Below are 22,581 nucleotides of genomic sequence, written 5' to 3'. Positions count from 1 at the left end.
AAGCAGAATAAGATATAAATATGGAACTTAGGTGTATCCATCCAAATGTAAAGGAATGTAAAAATTTGAAAAGTTTGGGTCATCACAGTTTTAAAGTCACTTGAGACAAAGTCAGGATCCCAATCTCAGTCCAGAGCAAGAGTAAAGTTTAAAAATAAAATAAAATTAGAAAAAAAAAAGAGATGATTCTAGATGGAGACTTTATTCACCTAAAAGTCTTCAAATACAGGGGCAAACTGAATGAAGGTGTTCTAAAATCTTTTGCCTATTGGCTATGCTTTGAAATAATTTTTCTTAAACAAATTAGCTATGCCCATGTTTTAAAATTCATTGAACTGAAGTCGCTGGGTCGTGTCTGACTCTTTGCGATCCCATGGAATGTAGCCTACCAGGCTCCTCAGTCCCTGGAATTTTCCAGGCAAGAGTACTGGAGTGGGTTGCCATTTCCTTCTCCAGGGAATTTTCCCAACCCAGGGATCGAACCCGGGTCTCCTGCTCCACAGGCAGACGCTTTACCCTCTGAGCCACCAGGGAACCCTGTAAACTCATTAGATACCTGTAACTCTCAGACCAAGGCATAATGCCTTGCCTTCTGTTGTGATTAGTCCTTTTTTTGTTCCATGGAGAATTGATTAATCCTTCAAACAGATTACCAGACATTTAATCTTTTACAGATGAAGGAAATATTGGTAACTGAAGTTTCAAATAGTCACCAAATTGAAAGGGATCTATGTACAGCTGTTTGATTTAAGCAAAATATTAACTAAAAACGTAATTTATATGTTTCTCCCTCAATTTAAAAATATCGTGAGCTTAACAATCTCCTCAGCTCAACCTTCTTTGCAACCAAGTAAAACACTGCCTCCTCTAATTTAAGACCATCTCTACTTTTACTTTCTATAACTATGGTAAATATAGATAATTCTGTGTCCTTTTCAAATAACCTTTATGTACATATATGCAACAAATTAAGTCATCCCTTAGCTTTCTGTTTTCAAGATTCAGCAAACTCATTACCTTTTAAAATTTCCTCCTAGGACTTCTTTTTCACTTTCCCTCTTTTACCTACATCCCCCAAATTTCATTTTTTAACTTTCTCTAAACTTTCTTCATTCACCTTAAGCTTACAAAATAATCTATTTATAACCAAGAGACTAGGAAAACAAATTCAAGCTCTCGGTAGTTTTAAGTGTTTACAATTTTTTTCCACATCGTATTTTAAAGTGTCATTACACTGGAAATTATTTATTCAGCTTTGCATCTTTTGGTCTCAATACCTTTTATTTCTATTGAGATATTTCTGTAATCCTTTCCCACCTTATAAATTTGAGTTCATAATAAATTCCTTCCCTTTTTCACAGGAGATGATCAGTTTATACACATTTCTTTTGTAAAGCTAATGGAGAGAAAAACACAATTACCTTTTTAAAAAATACTTTCAAGTGTCATTAATTTTTCCTGCTTGTTTATTATGTGGCAGATGGTGAGAAGCATTCTTAATCAGCATCAATGAACTGATTGTCATTGACTGTAAATGTGATTGATTGCAACATATGCTGAATCCAAAATATTACAAAACCATTTGACCTTTTTTAATATCTTTCACATTACCCTAAGAACAATGTGATACTAACTAAAAGTCACAGTCAGTTAGCCTTTTCCAGTGTGTCAATAAACTTTTGTACAATTATTCTTTGCATTATTCAATTCCTTATCCTGCATGCTATTTACTTTGCTTTTAGGATAACACTCATAAACTTGAGGATATCACTATTATTTATAGCACTTATGACAACAAAAATTATGCCTGAAAGTAAGGCACTCTTTGCATTGTCAAATTTATTTCCATACTTCCATTTTACCTGTATAAAGAGAAGAGTCTGAGATTTTCCTATGTTCCATAAAACAAAATGCCATATAAAATTCTTCCATAAGGAGAATTACATTAGAAGGAAGCAATTTACAGCTTGAGAGAAAGAGTGACCAAATGATAATGCAAAAACAGTTTAGAAGGAGCTCATGGATCATGGGACTTTGCCCCTAGAGAGCTAATTGGTTTGACCAGAGCAACCAAAGGATCAAAAACTATAATAAGTCACTGGAGAGAAAGAGGGAAACAAAAGTGGAATATTTTGTATATAATAGCACAAAATATTTGTGTTATTTTGTTGAAAATTTTATAAATATTGGTAATCACCCATTAGAAATAAACTCTGAAAATAGATAAATATTAACTCAAAATTTAACTCTAATCATATTAATTTTTCTGTTATAGTTTAGATAGCAGAAGAACATATGTGACTTAATTTTTATTCAATCTTATATTGACTAACTATGGATGTATATGGGCTTCCCTGGTGGTACAGACAGTAAAGGATCCTCCTGCAATACAGGAGACCTGGGTTTGATCCCTGAGTTGGGAAGATCCCCTGGAGGAGGGATGGCAACCTACTCCAATATTCTTGCCTGGAGAGCCCCCAAGGACAGAGGAGCTTGTTGGGCTACAGTTCTTGAGGTTGCAAAGACATGCCTGAGCGACTAAGCACATGGATGTGTATAAAGATTTAGCAACACAGAAGTTCAGTGAATAAAGCTTAAAAGTTAATGAAACAGATACCAACTGATGATAAATTTAAAAAATTATGATGCATCCATACAGTTAAATCCTCTGAAGTCACTAAAAACAAGTTTCAATTCTATACAGTTAAGGACACCATACACACTACTGAATGGAACTGTGGATGGTAAAATAGCACACGTAGTGTGATGTTGTGCAATAATTATCTCTATGTCTATCTCTACTTACATCTGCACCTATATGTATGTATCTGAAAATACCAGCAACAAACTTTTTGACAAGTACTTCAGGACTATGTGATTGTTAGGTAATAAGACAAAAATTTCAATATTTAATTTTGTATCCTGCCAGGGCAAAAAATAGTACACTCAAGTTACAACCAACACAGCAGAAGTACAATCATAAGAGACTACTGCAAACAACTTTATGCCAACAAAATGGACAACCTAGAAGAAATGGACAGATTCTTAGAAAGTTGCTATCTCCCAAGGCTGAACCAGAAAAAAGTAGAAAATATGAACAGATCAATTACCAGTACAGAAATTAAATCAGTATTTTAAAAACTCCCAACAAACAAAAGTCTAGGACCAGATGGCTTCACAAGTAAATTCTATCAAACATTTAGAAAAGAGTTAACACCTATCATTCAGAAACTATTTAAAAAATAGAGAAAAGAATGCTACTAAACTCATTCTATAAGGCTAGCATTACCCTGATACCAAAACCAAACAATGATAGCAAAAAAGAAAACTATAGAACATAGATGAACATAGATGCAAAGATCTTCAACAAAATACTAGCTAAGAGAATCCAACAATATATTTAAAAGATCATATGTTATGATCAAGTGGGATTTATCTCAGAGATGCAAGAATTTTTAATATCCACAAATAAATCAATGTGATAATCACATTAACAAATAGAAGAAAAAAAATCATATGATCATCTTAATAGATGCAGAAAAAAGCTTCAATGAAGTTTAAAATCCATTTGATAAAAAAACTCTCCAGAAAGTGGGTATAGAAGAAACATATCTTAACATAATAAAGGCCATATATGACAAACCCAGAGCTAATATCATACTCAATGGTGAAAAACAAAGTATTCTCCCTAAGATTAGGAAGAACACAAGGAAGCCTACTTTTCTTTACCATAGCTTTGGAAGTTTTAGCCACAGCAATCAGAGAAGAAAAGAAAAGAAATCCAATTTGGAAAAGAAGTAAAATTGTCACTGTCTTCAGATGACATGATACTATACACAGAAAAATCCTAAAAGCACCACTAAAAAATTACTAGAGTTCATCAATGAAGTTGGTAAAGCTGAAGGATACACAATACACAGAAATATGTTGCTTTTCCCTACATGAACAAAGAACAAATATCAGAAAGAGAAGTTAAGCAAACAATCCCATTTACATCTCATCAAAAAGAATAAAATATCTAGGAATAAACCTACCTAACTAGGCAAAAACCTTGTACTCTGAAAAGTATAATACTCTAATGAAAGAAATTGAAGATTACAAAAACAGATGCAAAGATATATTGGATTGGAAGGATTAACATTGTTAAAATGACCATATTACCCAAGGCAATATAGATTCAATGCTATCTTTATTAAATTCTCAATGGCATTTTTTTCACAGAACTGGAACAAAAAGTTTTAACATTTGTAGGGAGACACAAATGATTCTGAAAAGCCACAACAGTATTGAGAAAGAAGAATAGAGCTGGAGGGATCATGCTCCCTGACTTCAGACTACACTGCAAAGAAGTATGGTCCTGGTACAAAAACTGACACTTAGATCAACGAAACAGGATAGACAGTCCAGAAATAAATCCATATACTTATGGTAAATTAATCTATAACAAAGGAGGTAAAAATATGCAATGGAGCAAAGACATGTCACTTCAATAAATGGTGCTGGGAAAACTGGACGGGTACATGGAAAAGAATGAAATTAGAACATTCTCTAATACTGATTATGAAAATAAACTCAAAATGGATTAAAGGTCTAAACATAAGACTGGACACTATAAAAATTCTAGAGGAAAACATAGGCAGGACATTCTTTGACAAAAATCATAGCAGTATATTTTTGGACCCATCTCCAAGATGGAAAGCAAAACAAAAATAAACAAATGGAACCTAATCACACTTATAAAATTTTGCACAGCCAAGGGAAACAAACAAACAAACAAAAAAAAAAAAAAAAAAGAAAAGAAAACCTACAGAATGGGAGAAAATGCTTTCAAATGATGATACTGATAAAAGATTAAGTTCCAAAATTAACAAACAACTCATTCAGTTCAATATAAAGAAAATCAACCCAATGAAAAAGTGAGCAGAAGACCTGAATAGGTATTTATCCAAAGATTCATACAGATAGCCAGTAGGCACATGAAAAGATGCTCAATATTGCTAATTATTAGTAAAAGCAAATCAAAACCTCACACTTTTCAGAATGGCCATTATCAAAAAGTCTATAAAGAATGAATGTTAGAAAGGGTGTAGAGGAAAGGGAATCCCACTATACTGTTGGTGGGGATGTGAGTTGGTGCAGCCACTATGGAGAACCATATGAAGTTGATCTAGAAAATGAAATGTAGAGTTATCATATGAGATAGCAATCCCATTCCTGGGCAAGTATCTGTAGAAAACTCTAATTCAAAAAGATACATGCACTCCAATGTTCAAAGCAGCACTATTTACAATAGTCAATCTTGGAATCAACCTAAATGTCCATCAACAGATGAATGAATAAAGCAGATATGGTGTGTGTGTGTATATAAACACATATTGTGTATATACATGTATATATATACACAGAGACTAATACATATATATACGATGGAATATTACTCAGCTTTCAAAAATGAAACAATGCCATTTCACAACATGGATGGATCTAGAGATTATGATACTAAGTGAAGTAAGTCAGAGAAAGACAAATAGTATAGGCTATAACTTATATGTGGAATTAAAAAAATGATACAAATGAATTATTTACAAAACAGAAATAGATTCATAGAAAACAAACTTATGGTTACCAAAGGGGAAAGGGAAGGAGGGGTAAATTTGGAATTTGGAGTTAACAGATATACACTGCTGCTGCTGCTGCTGCTAACTCGCTTCAGTCGTGTCCGACTCTGTGCAATCCCAGAGATGGCAGCCCACCAGGCTCCCCTGTCCCTGGGATTCTCCAGGCAAGAACACTGGAGTGGGTTGCCATTTCCTTCTCCAATAACAGATACACACTACTACATATAAAGGAGACAAATAAAAGCACCTACTATACAGCACAAAGAATTATATACCTTATAATGAAAAGAGTCCAAAAAAGAATTTATACATATGTATAACTGAATCACCTTGCTGTATACCTGAAATATTTTAAATCAACTATATTTTTATTAAAAAAAATAAAAAATAAACAGCAAGGACCTATTGTATAGCACAGGGAACTCTATTCAATATCTTGTAATAACCTATGATGAAAAGGATCTGAAGTATATATATATATATATATATATATATTCTGAAGAACATATACATATAAAACCAAACTTTGCAGTACATCTGAAATATAAATCAACTATATTTCAATAAAAAATAAATTTAAAAAATCTCCACTTGCATGGCTGATTATGAGGCTTATTCTGATAAAACAATGTTCCTCATTTCTTTTTATCTCCATAGAAAAAGGAACTTAGCTGAACAGCACATTCTATGTAGTGGGATAAACTAAACTTCACTTCTATAGGTTATCAGTCCTGAGATAATCCTTTGTTTAATGTGATGTCACTATTTTGCATTGATGAGAATTACTGTGCAAAGAGGCACTAATAAGCACTCCAACAAACCCCCTGAGTTCTGTACTTAATATCCCTAGTTTCTGTTGTGAAATCGAAACCAAATTTCCTCCTGGTATTTGAGATCTGTCAACCTGACATGCAGTACTGTCCTTAGACCCAAATGATAGAATCCTGTGCCCTGGCCCCTATTCTTAGAAGACATTAAATTGGTCATTGGTCCCTTCCCAGTCATGGCCTTTTATCATGGCGTGACAATTCCAAGGAACCAAAGAGTACATCCACCTAGAGCCTAGGTGCATCCTACCAGATCATGTTCTGGTCTCCAAAACCCAGGGATTTCTTTTCAAACTTCCCCAAGTCTATAAGCCTAACTTTACAAGATTTGCTCTAGATATGCATAACAGTTATCATATATATATTTCTTGACACTAACAGATAGAATTCATATACTCAAGATTCTATTACACCGAAGGATAAAATTTTATATACTCAAGATTCCATTACCTTGATTCTATTAACTTTAAAACATTTCAACATATAGTTCATGGATGTCCATTTTCACTCTTGCCTCAGTCACCACAAATATCAGCTGTAGATCCTTTTCAGTCTGTAGGTTCAGTGATTTTAGCCCAAAGTGGTTAAAGACTGGTCTCAGCAGAATTGCCTTTGGAAATATTCTTCCCTGGGACACTCAGGTCTCTGAACCTACTAAACCAAAGTTCAAAAGAACAGGAAGCATAAATTTCCCCAGTAAATTATTTGGACTTATTGTTAGAGTAACTTTTTCTACTTTGGTCATACATTCCAGCCTTAAATAGATAGCAAAGTATATATTAGTCACTGGTAAGATTTGTACTGCATCAAACAGCACCCTAATCTTGCAAGGTTTTCATTTCCCAGTTGGTACAAAAGCTGAGCATTTTCATTACACTAATATTTCAAGCCAGTTGTTTCTGGGTGTGGGAGCGTAAGTCCAGTGAATGCTATGATCACACTTCACTTCCTATAAAAATAAGTCCAGATGCAATATTGTATGTGATATTATAGCAACAGGTAAGGCACTAAAGGTATTCCATGAATCAAATGGTACTGCTGCAGAAGCCCTGTGGAAGGGAAAGACAAATAATTTATACTACATAAGTATAGTATGCTGTGTTGTGCTTAGTCACTCAGTCATGTCCAACTCTTAGCGACCCCATGGACTGTAGCCTGCCAGACTCCTCTGTCCATGGAGATTCTCCAGGCAAGAATACTGGAGTGGGTTTCCACTCCAGGGGATCTTCCCAACTCAGGGATTGAACTCAGGTCTCCTGCATTGCAGGTGGATTCTTTACCTTCTGAGCCACCAGGGAAGCCTATGAATACTGGAGTGAGTAGCCTATCCCTTCTCCAGGGGATCTTCCTGATGCAGAAATCGAACTGGGGTTGCCTACATTGGAGGTGGATTCTTTACCAACTGAGCTACCAGGGAAGCCCCCCAATATAATATGCATTATGACATATATTGGAGAAGGCAGTGGTACCCCACTCCAGTACTCTTGCCTGGAAAATCCTATGGATGGGGGAGCCTGGTGGGCTGCAGTCCATGGGGTCGCTAAGAGTCGGACACGACTGAGCGACTTGACTTTCACTTTTCACTTTCATGCATTGGAGAAGGAAATGGCAACCCACTCCAGTGTTCTTGCCTGGAGAATCCCAGGGACGGCAGAGCTTGGTGGGCTGACATCTCTGGGGTCGCACAGAGTTGGACACAACTGAAGCGACTTAGCAGCAGCAGCATGACATATATTTGTTGCTTTTGTTCAGTCACTAAGGTGTGTCTGACTCTTTGCGACCCCATGGTCTGCAGTACACCAGGTTTATGTTTATATATAATTATATATATATATATAATTTATATATTATATATTTATAATGAATAATGTATAGGTATTATAGTAAATACTATGTACAGTACTTTATATTAAATGCATATCTATTAGATGTGTATATACAAGATGCATAAGTATATAAATAATATTTCTTCCTATGAATTTAGATTACAGAAAGAGAGATAAAGAAAGAGATTTATATCCCTATAGAGATAAGCATCTCCCCCTTCCATAAAAGAAGGGTTTTGAGCTTTATTCAACCTGCCATAAGGCAGATGGCCCTCTAATAGTCAAGTGAGATATCACACTATACAAGATGCTGACCACTTACTTCTGTTTTGCAGCTTGGGCAAGTGGTAGTTATGATAGACAGACCAGCTCAATGAGGGGAAATGCATGTTGCTGATTTTATGTAGAGATATCAACTAGCTGCTATGACCACTTCTAGCGCCAATTATATAGTTCTAGAATAGTTGAGAAAAGAGGTTTAATAGACATCCACAGGGGCAGGTCATCTTATTCCTGTTTAGTGAATAACCTCTAAACAGCTCTTACATGAGAATAAACATTGTCATTCTCTGTACTTTTCTGAGAAATCTGGCTACACACCTCTTCTACACAGAACTCTATGCCAATAATTTTATAGCTTTTCTTTCTTAGAACCTAAATAAATATGCAAACCATTAGGCCTGCCCACAATTAGTAATATATGTACCATGAGCTACATTTCCTTCCAAGAGAATTGTGCAACTAAAGGTATTCCCTGAGTTTCTTTCCATTAGAAAGTTTTCCCTTCACCACTCTCCTTCAAGGCTATCTCTAAATAGAATTTAATGCAATGGCCATTTACTTACAGTTGTTGCCATTATGACATGCATAACTATTCATAAGTAGGCTGTGTTTTCTCCATTGCTAATTGGTTATAGAGAGCTTCCAATGTTCAAAGACAGAGAGATGTAGAAAAAAATTAAAATAAATAAATAGAAAATTTTTCTTCACTTTGGAGAGGATATCCTTTTGGTGGGAAAAAGGAGAAAAAATTTTATCACATTTTACACCTTCTATCACTACTAAGTTGGCTTAAATTCAACATTCAAAAAACTAAGATCATGGCATCTGGTCCCATCACTTCATGGCAAATAGATGGGGAAACAGTGTCTGACTTTATTTTTTAGGGCTTCAAAATCACTGCAGATGGTGATTGCAGCTATGAAATTAAAAGACGCTTACTCCTTGGAAGGAAAGTTTTGACCAACCTAGATAGCATATTAAAAAGCAGAGACATTACTTTGCCAACAAAGGTCTGCCTAGTCAAGGATATGGTTTTTCCAGTAGTCATTTATGGATGTGAGAGTTGGACTATAAAGAAAGCCGAGCAACGAAGAATTAATGCTTTGTAACTGTGGTGTTAGAGAAGACCCTTGAGAGTCCCTTGGACTGCAAGGAGATCCAACCAGTCCATGCTAAAGGAAATCAGCCCTGAATGTTCACTGGAAGGACTGATGCTGAAGCTGAAGCTCCAGTCCTTTGGCCACCTGATGCAAAGAACTGACTCAATGGAAAAGACCCTGATGCTGGGAAAGATTGAGGGCAGGAGGAGAAGAGGATGAGAGAGGATGAGATGGTTGGGTGGCATCAATGACTCAATGGACATGAGTTTGGGTAAACTCTGGGAGTTGGTAATGGACAGGGAGGCCTGGCATGCTGCTATTCATGGGGTTGCAAAGAGTTGGACATGACTGAGTGACTGAACTGATCACTACTAAAGACACACAATGCCTGTTATATTACTCCTGTTTCTGGAGGAAACATTCTATATGACGAATATCACTCCATGTACTGGAAGATATGAAAGGTTGTCAGCTTTGAGAAGTGTACAGCTCTAGAAAAGTTTTTTTGTGTGTTTTAATTGAAGTATAGTTCATTTACAATGTTATATTAGTTTCCAGTGTGTGCAGCAAAGTGATTTTATTAAATGTGCACAAGTTAATCACATACCCTGTGACCCTTGCACTTCCCTTTAAATATGCTTTGCTGAAACCCTTCAGGGAGCTTGAGGCTTTTCAGAGTGTGAGACAGCTCATCTCCTTGTATAGCCTTTCAATAAAACTTTCTCCGCTTAAAAAAGGAGGCTGTCCTGACATTCTACAGACCACTGAACTCCTATTTTTTTTTTTTAAACTTGAAGGAAGAATTGACAAATATAATTGCACATATTTAAAGAGTACAATGGGCTTCAATATATACAATTATATTTTCCAGAAAGGTAGAAAAATAAGAAATCAAATTGTCAACATTTGCTGGATCATAGATAAAGGAAGGAAATTACAAAAAAAACATCTACTTCTGCTTCATGGACTATGCTAAAGCCTTTAACTGTGCTCAGTTCAGGTAAATCAGTCGTGTTTGACTCTTTGTGACCCCATGGACTGTAGCACACCAGACTTCCCTGTCCATCACCAACTCCTGGAGCTTACCCAAACTCACGTCCATTGAGTCAGTGATGTCATCCAACCATCTTATCCTCTGTTTGCCTCTTCTCCTCCTGCCTTCAACTTTCCCCAGCATCAGGGTCTATTCGAATGAGTCAGGTCTTTGTATCAGGTGGCCGAAGTATTACAGGTTCAGCTTCAGCATCAGTCCTTCCAGTGAATATTCAGGACTGGTTTCCTTTAGGATGGACTGGTTGGATCTCCTTGTAGTCCAAGGGACTCTCAAGAGTCTTCTCCAACACCACAGTTCAAAAGCATCAATTCTTCGGTGCTCAGCTTTCTTCATAGTCCAACTCTCATAGCCATACACGACCACTGGAAAAACCATAGCTTTGACTGTATGGATCTTTGTCAGCAAAGTAATGTCTCTGCTTTTTAATATGCTGTCTAGGTTGCTCATAGCGTTTCTTCCAGCGAGCAAGTGTCTTTTAATTTCATGGCTGCAGTCACCATCTGCAGTGATTTTGGAGCCCAAGAAAATAAAGTCTGTCACTGTTTCCATTTTTTCTCCATCTATTTGCCATGAAGTGATGGGACCGGATGCCATGATCTTCATTTCTTGAATGTTGGATTTTAAGCCAGCTTTTTCACTCTCCTCTTTCACTTTCATCAAGAGGCTCTTTAGTTCCTCTTCACTTTCTGCCATAGGGCGGTGTCATCTGTGTATCTGAGTTATTGATATGCTTCCCAGCAATCTTGATTCCAGCTTGTGCTTCATCCAGTTCAGCACTTCACATTTTGACTGTGTGGATCACAACAAACTGGAAAATTCTTAAACAGATGAGAATACCAGACCAGCTTGCCTGCCTCCTGAGAAAACTATATGCAAGTTTAAGAAGGAACAGTTAGAACTGGACACGGAACAATGGACTGCTTCCAAATTAGGAAAGGAGATCGTCAAGGCTGTATATTGTCACCCTGCTTATTTAACTTATATGCAGAAAACATCATGTGAAATGTTGACCTGGATGAACCACAAGCTGAAGCAAGATTGCCGGGAGAAGTATAAAGAATCTTGGATATGCAGATGATACCACTCTAATGGCAGAATGTGAAGAGGAACTAAAAAGTTTCTGGATGAGGGTGATAGAAGATAGTGAAAAAGCTGGCTTAAAACTCAACATTAAAAAAACTAAAATCATGGCATCTGGGGTCCCATGATTTCATGGCGAATAGAAGGGGGAAAAGTAGAAGTAAGGGCAGACTTTATTTTCTTGGGCTGCAAAATCACTGCAGATGGTGGATATAGCCATGAAATGAAAAGATTCTTGCTCCTTGAAAGAAAAGCTATGTCAAACCTAGACAGTGTGTTAAAAAGCAGACATATCACTTTGCCAACAAAGATCCATATAGTTAAAGTTATGGTTTGTCCAGTAGTCATGTACGGATGTGAGAGCTGGATCATAAAGAAAGCTGAGTGCTAAAGAACCGATGCTTTTGAATTGTGGTGCTGGAGAAGACTGTTGATAATCTCTTGGATTGCACGAGATCAAACCAGTCAATAACAGAGGAAATCAGCCCTAAATATCCATTGGAAGAAATGATGCTGAAGCTGAATCCTTTAGCCACTTGATGTGAAGAGCCAACTCATTGGAAAAGACTGTGATGCTGGGAAAGATTGAAGGCAAAAAGAGAAGGGGGTAAGACAGAGGATGAAATAGTTAGACAGCATCACTGCGTCAATAGGTATGAATATGAGCAAAAACTCTGGTAGATGGTGAAGGACAGGAGAGCCTGTTGTGCTGCAGTCCATGGGGTCTCAAAGAGTTGGACACAACTTAGCAACTGAACAACAACAACAAAATTATACCACCGAATGATTTAACATACATATGTAATATGGGATTGTGACCAAAATCAAGAACATTAACACATCCACAGACTCACATAGTTAACTTGTGTGTGTGTGTTTGTGTGTATGTTTGTGGTGAGAATATTTTAAGACTTTTTTTTTCAACAACTTTCAAGTACATGATACCATAATATTAACCATAGTCACCACCTTGTACATTAGAGCCTCTAAACTTGTTCTTATAACTGAAAGTTTTACTCTTTGACCTCTATCTCCCCATTTCTCTCTCTTTCCAGCCCATGAAACATTCAATCCTGTTTGTATAAAATCAGCTCATTTTTTTTTTTGATTCCATGTGTAAGTGATACAATACAATATTTGTCTTTCTCTGTCTGGTTTATTTCACTTAATATAATACCCTCCAGACTCATTCATGTTATCACAAATGGAACAATTTCATTTTTCATGGCCAAATAATATTCTACAATGTATATATGCCACATTTTCTTTATCCATTCATCCATTTAAGGATATTTTTATTGTTTCCATATGTTTGCTACTTGAATAATTCTGCGATGAAGATGGATGTGTAAATATTCAAGATGCTGATTTTTTCCCTTTTCACTGTATAGCCAGAAAGTAGAATTGCTACATTTTATAGATCCCTGGGTTGGGAATATCATCTAGAGGAGGAAATGGCAACCTACTCCAGTACTCTTGGATGGAAAATCCCAAGGTCAGAGAACCACGGAAAAGTTATGGGGTTGCAAAGAGTCGGATGCTATTGAGGACACACCCATGCACACACACACATACACACACACAGTAGTTCTATGTTTAATTTGGGGGGAAACTTCATACTGTTCTCTAAATTTTCATGCTGTTTATAGTAACTTAGAGGCTGCACCAACTTTTTCTTTTTGGCCGTATTGCTTGACTTGTAGGATCTGTTTCCCAACCAGAGATTAAAATTGGGCCACAGCTATGAAAGCCTGGAACTCTAACAATTAGGTCACCCCAGGGAAATTCCTCTCTGTTTTTTTAATGATAGAGGCATGCATTGTGAGGTGATTCCAACATGTGTGAGGTGATATCTCATAGTGGTTTTGGTTTATATTTCCCCAATGATTAGTAATGTTGAGCACCTTTTTATACATTGATTGGCAATTTGCATGTCTTTTTTGGAAAAATGTCTATTCAACTTCTTTGCCCATTTTTAAATTAGATTAATTGCTTTTTGGTATTGAGTTGGGTGAGTTTTTATATATTTGGGATATTAATCCCTTATCAGATATATCCTTGCAAATATTTTCTCCCATTCTGTAAATTCCCTTTTTAATATATGGATTGTTTCCTTTGCTGTGTAGAAGTTTTTAAACTTGATATCAGATCAGATCAGTCATTCAGTTGTGTCCGACTCTTTGCGACCCCATGAATCGCAGCACACCAGGCCTCCCTGTCCATCACCAACTCCCGGAGTTCACTGAGACTCACGTCCATTGAGTCAGTGATGCCATCCAGCCATCTCATCCTCTCTTGTCCCCTTCTCCTCATGCCCTCAATCCCTCCCAGCATCAGAGTCTTTTCCAATGAGTCAACTCTTCAAGTGAGGTGGCCAAAGTACTGGAGTTTCAGCTTTCGCATCATTCCTTCCAAAGAAATCCCAGGGCTGATCTCCTTCAGAATGGACTGGTTGGATCTCCTTGCAGTCCAAGGGACTCTCAAGAGTCTTCTCCAACACCACAGTTCAAAAGCATCAATTCTTCGGCACTCAGCCTTCTTCACAGTCCAACTCTCACAGTCTCACCTATTTATTTTACCTTTTGTTGTCTATGCATTTGGTGTCTTATCCAAGAAATTGTTGCTAAGACCAATTTCAAGGAGTTTTTTTTTTAATTAATTAATTTTCATTCTCTATTTCAGATCATCTCAAACCCTACTCATTATTTATTTCTAATTGTAGGATAATTTCCTTACAATGTTGGGTTGGTTTTTTCTGTACAACAATGTGAAATAGCCATAAGTATACATACATCCCTTCCCTCTTGAGCCTCCCTTCTATCTCCCTCCCTCTCACCCCTTTCAGTTCAGTTCAGTCCCTCAGTCGTGTTCGACTCTGCAACCCCATGAATTGCAGCACGCCAGCCCTCCCTGGGCTTCCCTGGTGGCTCAGACGGTAAAGCGTCTGTCTGCAATGCAAGAGACCCGGGTTTGATCCCTGGGTTGGGAAGATCCCCTGGAGAAGGAAATGGCAGCCCACTCCAGTATTCTTGCCTGGAAAATCCCATGGACAGTGGAGCCTGGTTGGCTGCTGTCCATGGGGTCGCAAAGAGTCGGACACGACTGAGCGACTTCACTTTCACTTTTCACTTTCAGGCCTCCTTGTCCATCACCAACTCCCGGAGTTCACTCAGACTCAGGTCCATCGAGTCAGTGATGCCATCCAGCCATCTCATCCTCTGTCGTCCCCTTCTTCTGCCCCCACTCCCTCCCAGCATCAGAGTCTTTTCCAATGAGTCAAACTCTTCCCATGAGGTGGCCAAAGTACTGGAGTTTCAGCTTCAGCATCATTCCTTCCAAAGAACACCCAAGCCTGATCTCCTTCAGAATGGACTGGTTGGATCTCCTTACAGTCCAAGGGACTCTCAAGAGCCCTCTCCAACACCACAATTCAAAAGCATCAATTCTTAAGTGCGCTCAGCTTTCTTCACCCCTTTATGTCATCACAAAGCACTAGGCTAAGATTGTCAAGGAATTTTTGCTCTATGTTTTCTTCTAGGAATTTTGTAGTTCTAGGTCTTACATTTAAATCCTCAATCCATTTTGTGAATTCCTAAAATTTTAATAGTGTGGCAATTCCCTCATTATTTATAAATTTATTTCCTCCTTTGAAAACACATATACATTACTAAAGGACTGAATGCACTTGGAACTTATTTTTTAAATGGTTTGATAGCATGATATCATTAATATGATAGACAATTATAATGGTCCATAAAATGTTCAGATAGCTCAGATCTCTTTAGATTATGTATAACAAAGGGTAAAACTGTAAATATGTGTTGTTGTTTATTCCATGTGAATGCTAACTATTTCTACTTCTTTCTAAAAGAGATAGAAAGTTGTTTTTTTTTTTTGTGCCAGATCAATGGTCACATATTATATACCCAAGGCTATGTTAATCTGCTCTAGCAAAGATATCAGCTTTGGTACAGTGGCTACAGTAAAGACTACTACTGGGTTGAGCTTACAATAGTCCACTATCTTTCTTCAAGGTCTGTACGGTTTTATAGGGGCTACAGTTGTGAATTAAATGGAAATAGGATGCTCATCACCATTTCTATATATTTTGTATATCTTTTTGCCATCATTATCCTTACAGAAAATAATATAATTTTTAAAATATTATTTAGGCCTGTGGATGGGGCAGTTCAGTATCTTGCCCTCTACTATAGCTGTGACCCACAGGGCAAGGAAACAGTGTAGGAGTTGAACCAACTACCAAGTATATCCATTCAGATTATCCATTCAGGAAATGGTGCAATGATCATTATGGGTTGTCATTTGGTGGACCCACTATGCACCAATCTAGACCAGGACTCTGTGTGTACCTAATTCCCACATGCCTCCACTTATACAAAAGAGCTACAATAACCCTTCAGGAATCCAGGTACACATGTCAAAAACTGTGTCCGACAGTCCTCACAATGTTATGCTATTACTTTTTCCCCTGGTATGTGATTAAGTAAATTATCCTTGGTACCTTTGAGAAAAGTACTGGAAGAATCATTGCAATGTACACTTTCTGAGAAGTTGTATAGTCCTTCCTCCTGTAATTTTTTATTAAAGCTGACCTGATAATGCCATGTCCCTCAGCTCCTACCAGAAGGATAGGGTAAGGGATATTTTAGTATATTAAACATAATAGATCCATTCAAATATCTTCTTGAGCCTGTAGACAGACTCTTTCCTCTACAGTATTTCAGGAACAATTTGATATTTCAACTTTGATAGAAGTAAGTACCTAGAAAAGATACCTAACTGGCTTTACATACACAATAAATAATTTGAAATTTAATAGTCTCACAGATATATAGGGTTTTGAGGGTGATGGAATAGCTAGAGGAAGACCTACAAAAAGGCATTATTTTTAAGTAAAGGAGCCATTCTGATATCTTTTATTACCAGAGATCAATTACAGTGCAGAAGTTAAGATAACAGAACTTGGATCAAAAATGCAAGACTTAACACACCCTAACACCATTCACAAAAATAAACTCAAAATGGATCAAAGACCTAAATGTGAGAATCAGTCAGTTCAATTGTTCAGTCGTGTCCGACTCTTAGTGACCCCATGGACTGCAGCATACCAGGCTTCCCCGTCCATCACCAACTTCCGGGGCTTACTCAAATTTATATGCATACAGTTGGTGATGCCATTCTACCATCTTATCCTCTGTTGTCCCCTTCTCCTCCTGCCTTCAATCTTGCCCAGCATCAGTGTCTTTTCCAAAAAGTTAATTCTTCGCATCAGGTGGCCAAAGGATTGGAGCTTCAGCTTCAGCATCAGTCCTTCCAATGACTGATTTCCTTTAGGATGGACTGCTTGGATCTCCTTGCAGTCCAAGGGCCTCTCAAGAGTCTTCTCCAACACCACAGTTCAAAAGCATCAATTCTTTGGCACTCAGCTTTCTTTATAGTCCAGCTCTCACACCCATACATGATACTGGAAAAACCATAGCATTGACTATACTGACCTTTGTCAGTAAAGTAATGTCTCTGCTTTTTAATATGCTGTCTAAGTTCATCATAGCTTTTCTTCCAAGGAGCAAGCGTCTTTTAATTTCATGGCTGCAGTCATGAAATGTGAGAATGGACTCTATAAGCTCTTAGAGGAAAACACAGGCAGAATATTCTCTGACATACATTGGAGCAAGATATTTTCCAGTCTACCTCCTACAGTAATGAAAATATAAACAAAAATAAATGGGACCTAATTAAACTTAGGGCTTCCCTGGTGGCTCAGATGGTAAAGAATCTGCCTGCAATGCAGGAGACCCAGATTCAACCCCCCGGAGAAGGGAATGGCTATCCACTCCAGTATTATTGCCTGGGAAATCCCATGGACAGAGGAGCCTGGCAGGATATAGTCCATAGGGTAGCAAAGAGTTGGCTTTTGCACTGCAAAGAAAAGCATAAACAAAACAAAAAGAAAATCATCAGAATGGGAGAAAATATTTGCAAATGAAGAAGCCAACAAGGGATTAATATTCAAAATATACAAATAGCTCATGCAGCACAATATCAAAAAACAAGCAACCCAATCAAAAAATAGGAAGAAGACCTAAGTAGATGTTTCTTCAAAAAAACCATACAGATGGTTAAAAAGCACATGAAAGGATGCCAACATCACTAATTATTTGAGAAATGCAAATCAAAACTACAATGAGGTATCATCTCACACAGGTCAGAGTGGTTATCATCAAAAAATCTGTGAACAATAAATGCTGAAGAAGATGTGAAAAAAGAGAGCCTTCCTACTCCATCAGTGGGAACGTAAACTGGTAAAACCACTATGCAGAACAGTATGGAGGTTCCTTAGAAAACTAAAAATAGATCTACCATATGATCTAGTAACCCCACTGTTGGGCATATCTCCAGAGAAAAACATGTTTCAAAAGGATACACAACCCCCAATGTCCATTGCAGCACTATTAACAATAACCAAAACATGGAAGCAACATAAATGTCCATAAACAGAGGAATGGATAAAGAAGATATGGTGTACACACACACACACACACACACACACCCATACATGCACAATGGAATATTACTTTGCCATAAAAAAGAGTGAAATAATGAATGTCATTTGCAGCAACATTTGTGGACCTAGAGATTTTCATACCAAGTAAGTCAGACAGGGAAAGATAAATGTAATATTGCTTATATGTGAACTCTAAAAAATGATACAAATTAACTTATCCACAAAACAGAAATAGACATAGAAAACAAGTTTATAGTTAGCAAAGGAGGAAAGGGTTAGGAGGGATAAATTAGTTTGAGATTAGCAGATACAAACTGCTATATCTAAAATAGGTAACTAATAAGAACCTACTGTGTAGCACAGGGAACTCTACTTAATGTACTACATTACTCTGTAGTGGTCTATGGGGGAAAATAATCGGAAAAAGGCTGAGCATATTTATATGTGTAACAGATTCACTTTGCAGTACATCCGAACCTAACACAACATTGTAAATCAACTATGACCCAAGGAAAATTAAAAAACAATTTTTGCAAGACTTTGTGTCCAGGCTTATTGCTTAATAGACCTTGAGGATACTGAACATATTTGTTTCTCAGACACTTCCTCAATGAAATGAGATGATGAGAATATCCACTCCATAAGACTTATGAACAATGCTGAAATTGTAAAAAGCACTATATGAGTGGCATCAGTTATTACCTTCCCCAGGACACAAATGATGATGAATCAACTCCATTGCATCATGAAAGAAACTTCAATTAATAGATTTCTGTCTATTCTTTAGCAATCATATTAAATAACAAACTGCACAATTTCTTGTAAAAGAGAAACTTCACACAGATTTTATAAATATTTCTTTTTCTATTTGCTGAAATATTTATCTTTCTGGGAGCGACACAATGAACTTAGTGTGACTTACTTAAGCAGAGTACACAATTCACCAATCACATTTATTTCCCACAGTAGAGAGAGCAATATTAACTGTTAAGTATTAGGGGGGATTTCAAGCCTACGAAATAGAATTTAATCAAAGGTCTCTCTGAACACCAGTGAAGACAAAAGAATACTGTTTAATAATGAATTTTAAATGTTTTTCATAATTAAAGCTAAGGTTTAAAATTTGGCTTTGGTAGGATCCACCTTTGTTATGGTAATAGTTAGGAACAAGGAAAAGTTTTACAACTGGTAAAGAAGTACTAAACGCTAATGACAATTTTGTAGGGAGAAGAGGTACAAATGAGAACTGTGAAGCTCTCCCTTCAAACAGGACTACAGGAGAAAGCTGAAAGAGTTGGATGTGAACAGAAAATCAAATGCAAAATTGATTTGAAAGTGAAAGGTCAGTGACCTGGCAACGGGAGGCATGGTTTCTGGTACCTGTCTCTCTCTGGTGACTTCTAGCTGTGTGCTCTTTGGCAAACCGTAGCCACCTCTCAATTCCGGGGTTTAGCATGTGCAGCTGTGGGAATGAGAACTAACACTGTTGGTAATCTATCCTAGCTTTAAATTCTATAATTTCAACATAGGATTAATAATTTCCCAGACTTCCAGATAGACAAACTTGATAAAGATGCAAAAATATGTAAAAACTGGGGAAATAAGAAGTGAAGTAGGAACAAAGATAATTAAAATCAAGATTGGTAGTAAGTAGATGAAAGAAAATAAAAATGCCCAGTTTGTCTATCAATATAATAGCTGGTCAATAAAAAGAAAAGATAAAATGTCATTATTTGCTCATTTACATGGTACTTTCTTAAGACCAGATAGATTACAAAGGACATATTATTTGCTTTTTAACACTTTGATGTACAGAGTATTAAAGAATGACATGATTTGTAATTTAATGGTGAAATAGATATCATAATTTATTAAACAAGATATTTATAGGCATACAACACTGCCTAGGTTTTGAATATTTCTCTGAAATTGCATAATGTCTTTTCTGAAACCAGAATGAGAGAGAATCTATAGTTCCATATCTTCATAGCAATTCAATCAGGAAATATTTTTATAATGCACAAAACGACTGCACAGTCTCCTCATTGCCACATTCATCTCCTTGTTCCTGAAAGTATAGATGACTGGATTCAGAAAAGGAGTGATAAATGCATCAAAAATAGCAAGATATTTATCCAAGTGTGATGTGGGAGAAGGCCAGGTGTAGAAAAACATTAGTGGCCCAAAGAAGAAAACCACCACAGTAATATGAGCTGACAAAGTGGAAAGGGCCTTGGATAACCCACGAGAAGCATGTTTCCAAACAGTAAACAGAATGAAGATGTAGGAAATGACCAGCAAGACAAAGGAGCCCACAGAAATGAGCCCACTATTGACAGTTACCATGAACTCCAGTTCTTGGGTGTTTGTGCAGGCAAGTCTGAGGAGCCGAGGAAGGTCACAGTAAAAACTATCTAACACATTAGGACCACAAAAAGGTAAATCTACTACAAAACCCAATTGAACCAATGAATGTATAAGGCCAATGGTCCAGGAAGTGACTAAAAAGTGTAGACACATTCTTGGACTCATGATGGTCAGGTATTGGAGAGGCTTACATATGGCCACATATCTGTCAAAGGCCATGGTGATGAGCAGCACCATCTCAGTGCCCCCAGCAGCATGGCTAAAGAAGATCTGGGTAATACATCCACAAAAGGAGATGGATTTATGCTTCTTGAAAATACCATAAATCATTTTAGGGACTATGATTGAGCAAAATACCATGTCAATGACTGAAAGGTTAGCCAAGAGGAAATACATGGGGGAGTGCAGATGAGAATCCAAGGCTACAGTGAACACAACGACAAGGTTTCCCATCATGCTTGCAGAGTAGAACAAAAAGGCGAAGACAAAAAGGAGGAGCTGGATCTTCCATGAAGTGGTGAATCCAAGGAATATGAACTCTGATACTATGGATTGATTCATTACATCCGTTGTCTCAGACACCAGGATCACTTTTCACTTTACCTAAAGGAAGAAGGAAAACGAACAAGCATTGCCTAGACAATATTGGTATTTGAGAAAGAAAGCCTCCAGTCCATGAGAAAATTATCATGTTAACATCTCCCACAACCACTCTTCACTACATGCACACCTGACTTCTGCTTACAGGAATACTATGGTTCCCATACGGCATTATGAATTTCAAAACTACTACTACTAAATTATTCTTCCTCTGGACCTCTTTCCCTTTTGCTTTCTCCTAGTATTACATGGATATTTCCTATTTCCTGTTGCCTGGTGTGTTTTACTTCAATAACATATAAGTCATCTTCAAACTCTTTTGATCATTATTTCTTATGAATGAATATTATTTCAGCCATTCATAAGAAAGTGAAAGTGAAAGTCACTCAGTAATGTCTGACTCTATACAGTCCATGGAATTCTCTAGGCCAGAACACTGTTGTGGGTAGTCTTTCCCTTCTCCAGGGCATCTTCCCAACCCAGGTATTGAACCCAGGTCTCCTGCATTACAGACAGATTCTTTACCAGCTGAGCCACAAGGGAAGCCCAATTCATACAAACCACCTAACAATTCCTCATGTACAGCATACAGCTTTCTGAGTCTCTGTTCTGTCAATCACATGGCTCAATTAGAGCAATGTGGACTTAGTTGCTCAGTTGTGTCCAACTCTTTGTGACCCACGGACTGTAGCCCACCAGGCTTCTCTGTCCATGGGGATTCTTCAGGCAAGAATACTGGAGTGGGTTGCCATGCCCTCTTCCAGGGGATTTTCCCAACCCAGGGATTGAACTCAAGTCTCCTGCATTGCAGGTGAACCCTTTACCATCTGAGCCATGATGAACCTTCAGAACCTTCCTTTTTCGGAGGGAAGGCTTGATCAGAAAGACTTAGGCCTCTTTCTTTCTTTTTCAAAATTTCATTTTATTCTTCCAGTCACAATGGGGAATGCGGGTATACCTGTGGCGGATTCATTTCGATATTTGGCAAAACTAATACAATATTGTAAAGTTTAAAAATAAAATAAAATTTTTAAAAAAATAAATAAAAAGTTAACCAGGAAAAAAAGAATTAAAAAAAATCCAATTATAAATATCCCACCCTCCCTTATTTGTGAAATCTTCCAAATTGCCCAAGTCTCTATACTCCCTCTGCACCATTAGCATTTATTTCATTGTCTCATGATTGTATAAATTTTCATCTCTTTATCAAAACATAGTCCTTGGGTACAGGAATAATATCTGGTTCATTTGAGTAGTCCTCAACATCATCACAATCACCAATAATGACTAACACAACCAGG

At 37.2% G+C, this 22,581-nt stretch overlaps 1 protein-coding gene and 1 non-coding gene across 2 annotated transcripts; both read right to left on the bottom strand.

The window, feature by feature from the left end:
• Positions 1-462: 462 nt before the first annotated feature.
• TRNAH-GUG (transfer RNA histidin (anticodon GUG)) lies at positions 463-534 on the bottom strand. Its single transcript has one exon. It is a non-coding gene; the product is annotated as a tRNA-His (tRNA).
• A 19,777-nt stretch (positions 535-20,311) lies between these two features.
• Positions 20,312-21,241, bottom strand: LOC109564520 (olfactory receptor 4F15). Its single transcript, XM_019967949.2, has one exon. The coding sequence runs from the start codon at positions 21,239-21,241 to the stop codon at positions 20,312-20,314; it is 930 nt and encodes a 309-aa protein (XP_019823508.2).
• Between the last annotated feature and the right edge of the window lie 1,340 nt (positions 21,242-22,581).

This window comes from Bos indicus, chromosome 10 (genome assembly GCF_029378745.1).
Source record: "Bos indicus isolate NIAB-ARS_2022 breed Sahiwal x Tharparkar chromosome 10, NIAB-ARS_B.indTharparkar_mat_pri_1.0, whole genome shotgun sequence".
Classification (NCBI taxonomy): domain Eukaryota; kingdom Metazoa; phylum Chordata; class Mammalia; order Artiodactyla; family Bovidae; genus Bos; species Bos indicus.
Note: the sequence above shows the minus strand (reverse complement) of the source record. Positions and strands in the feature narration are given on the sequence as shown.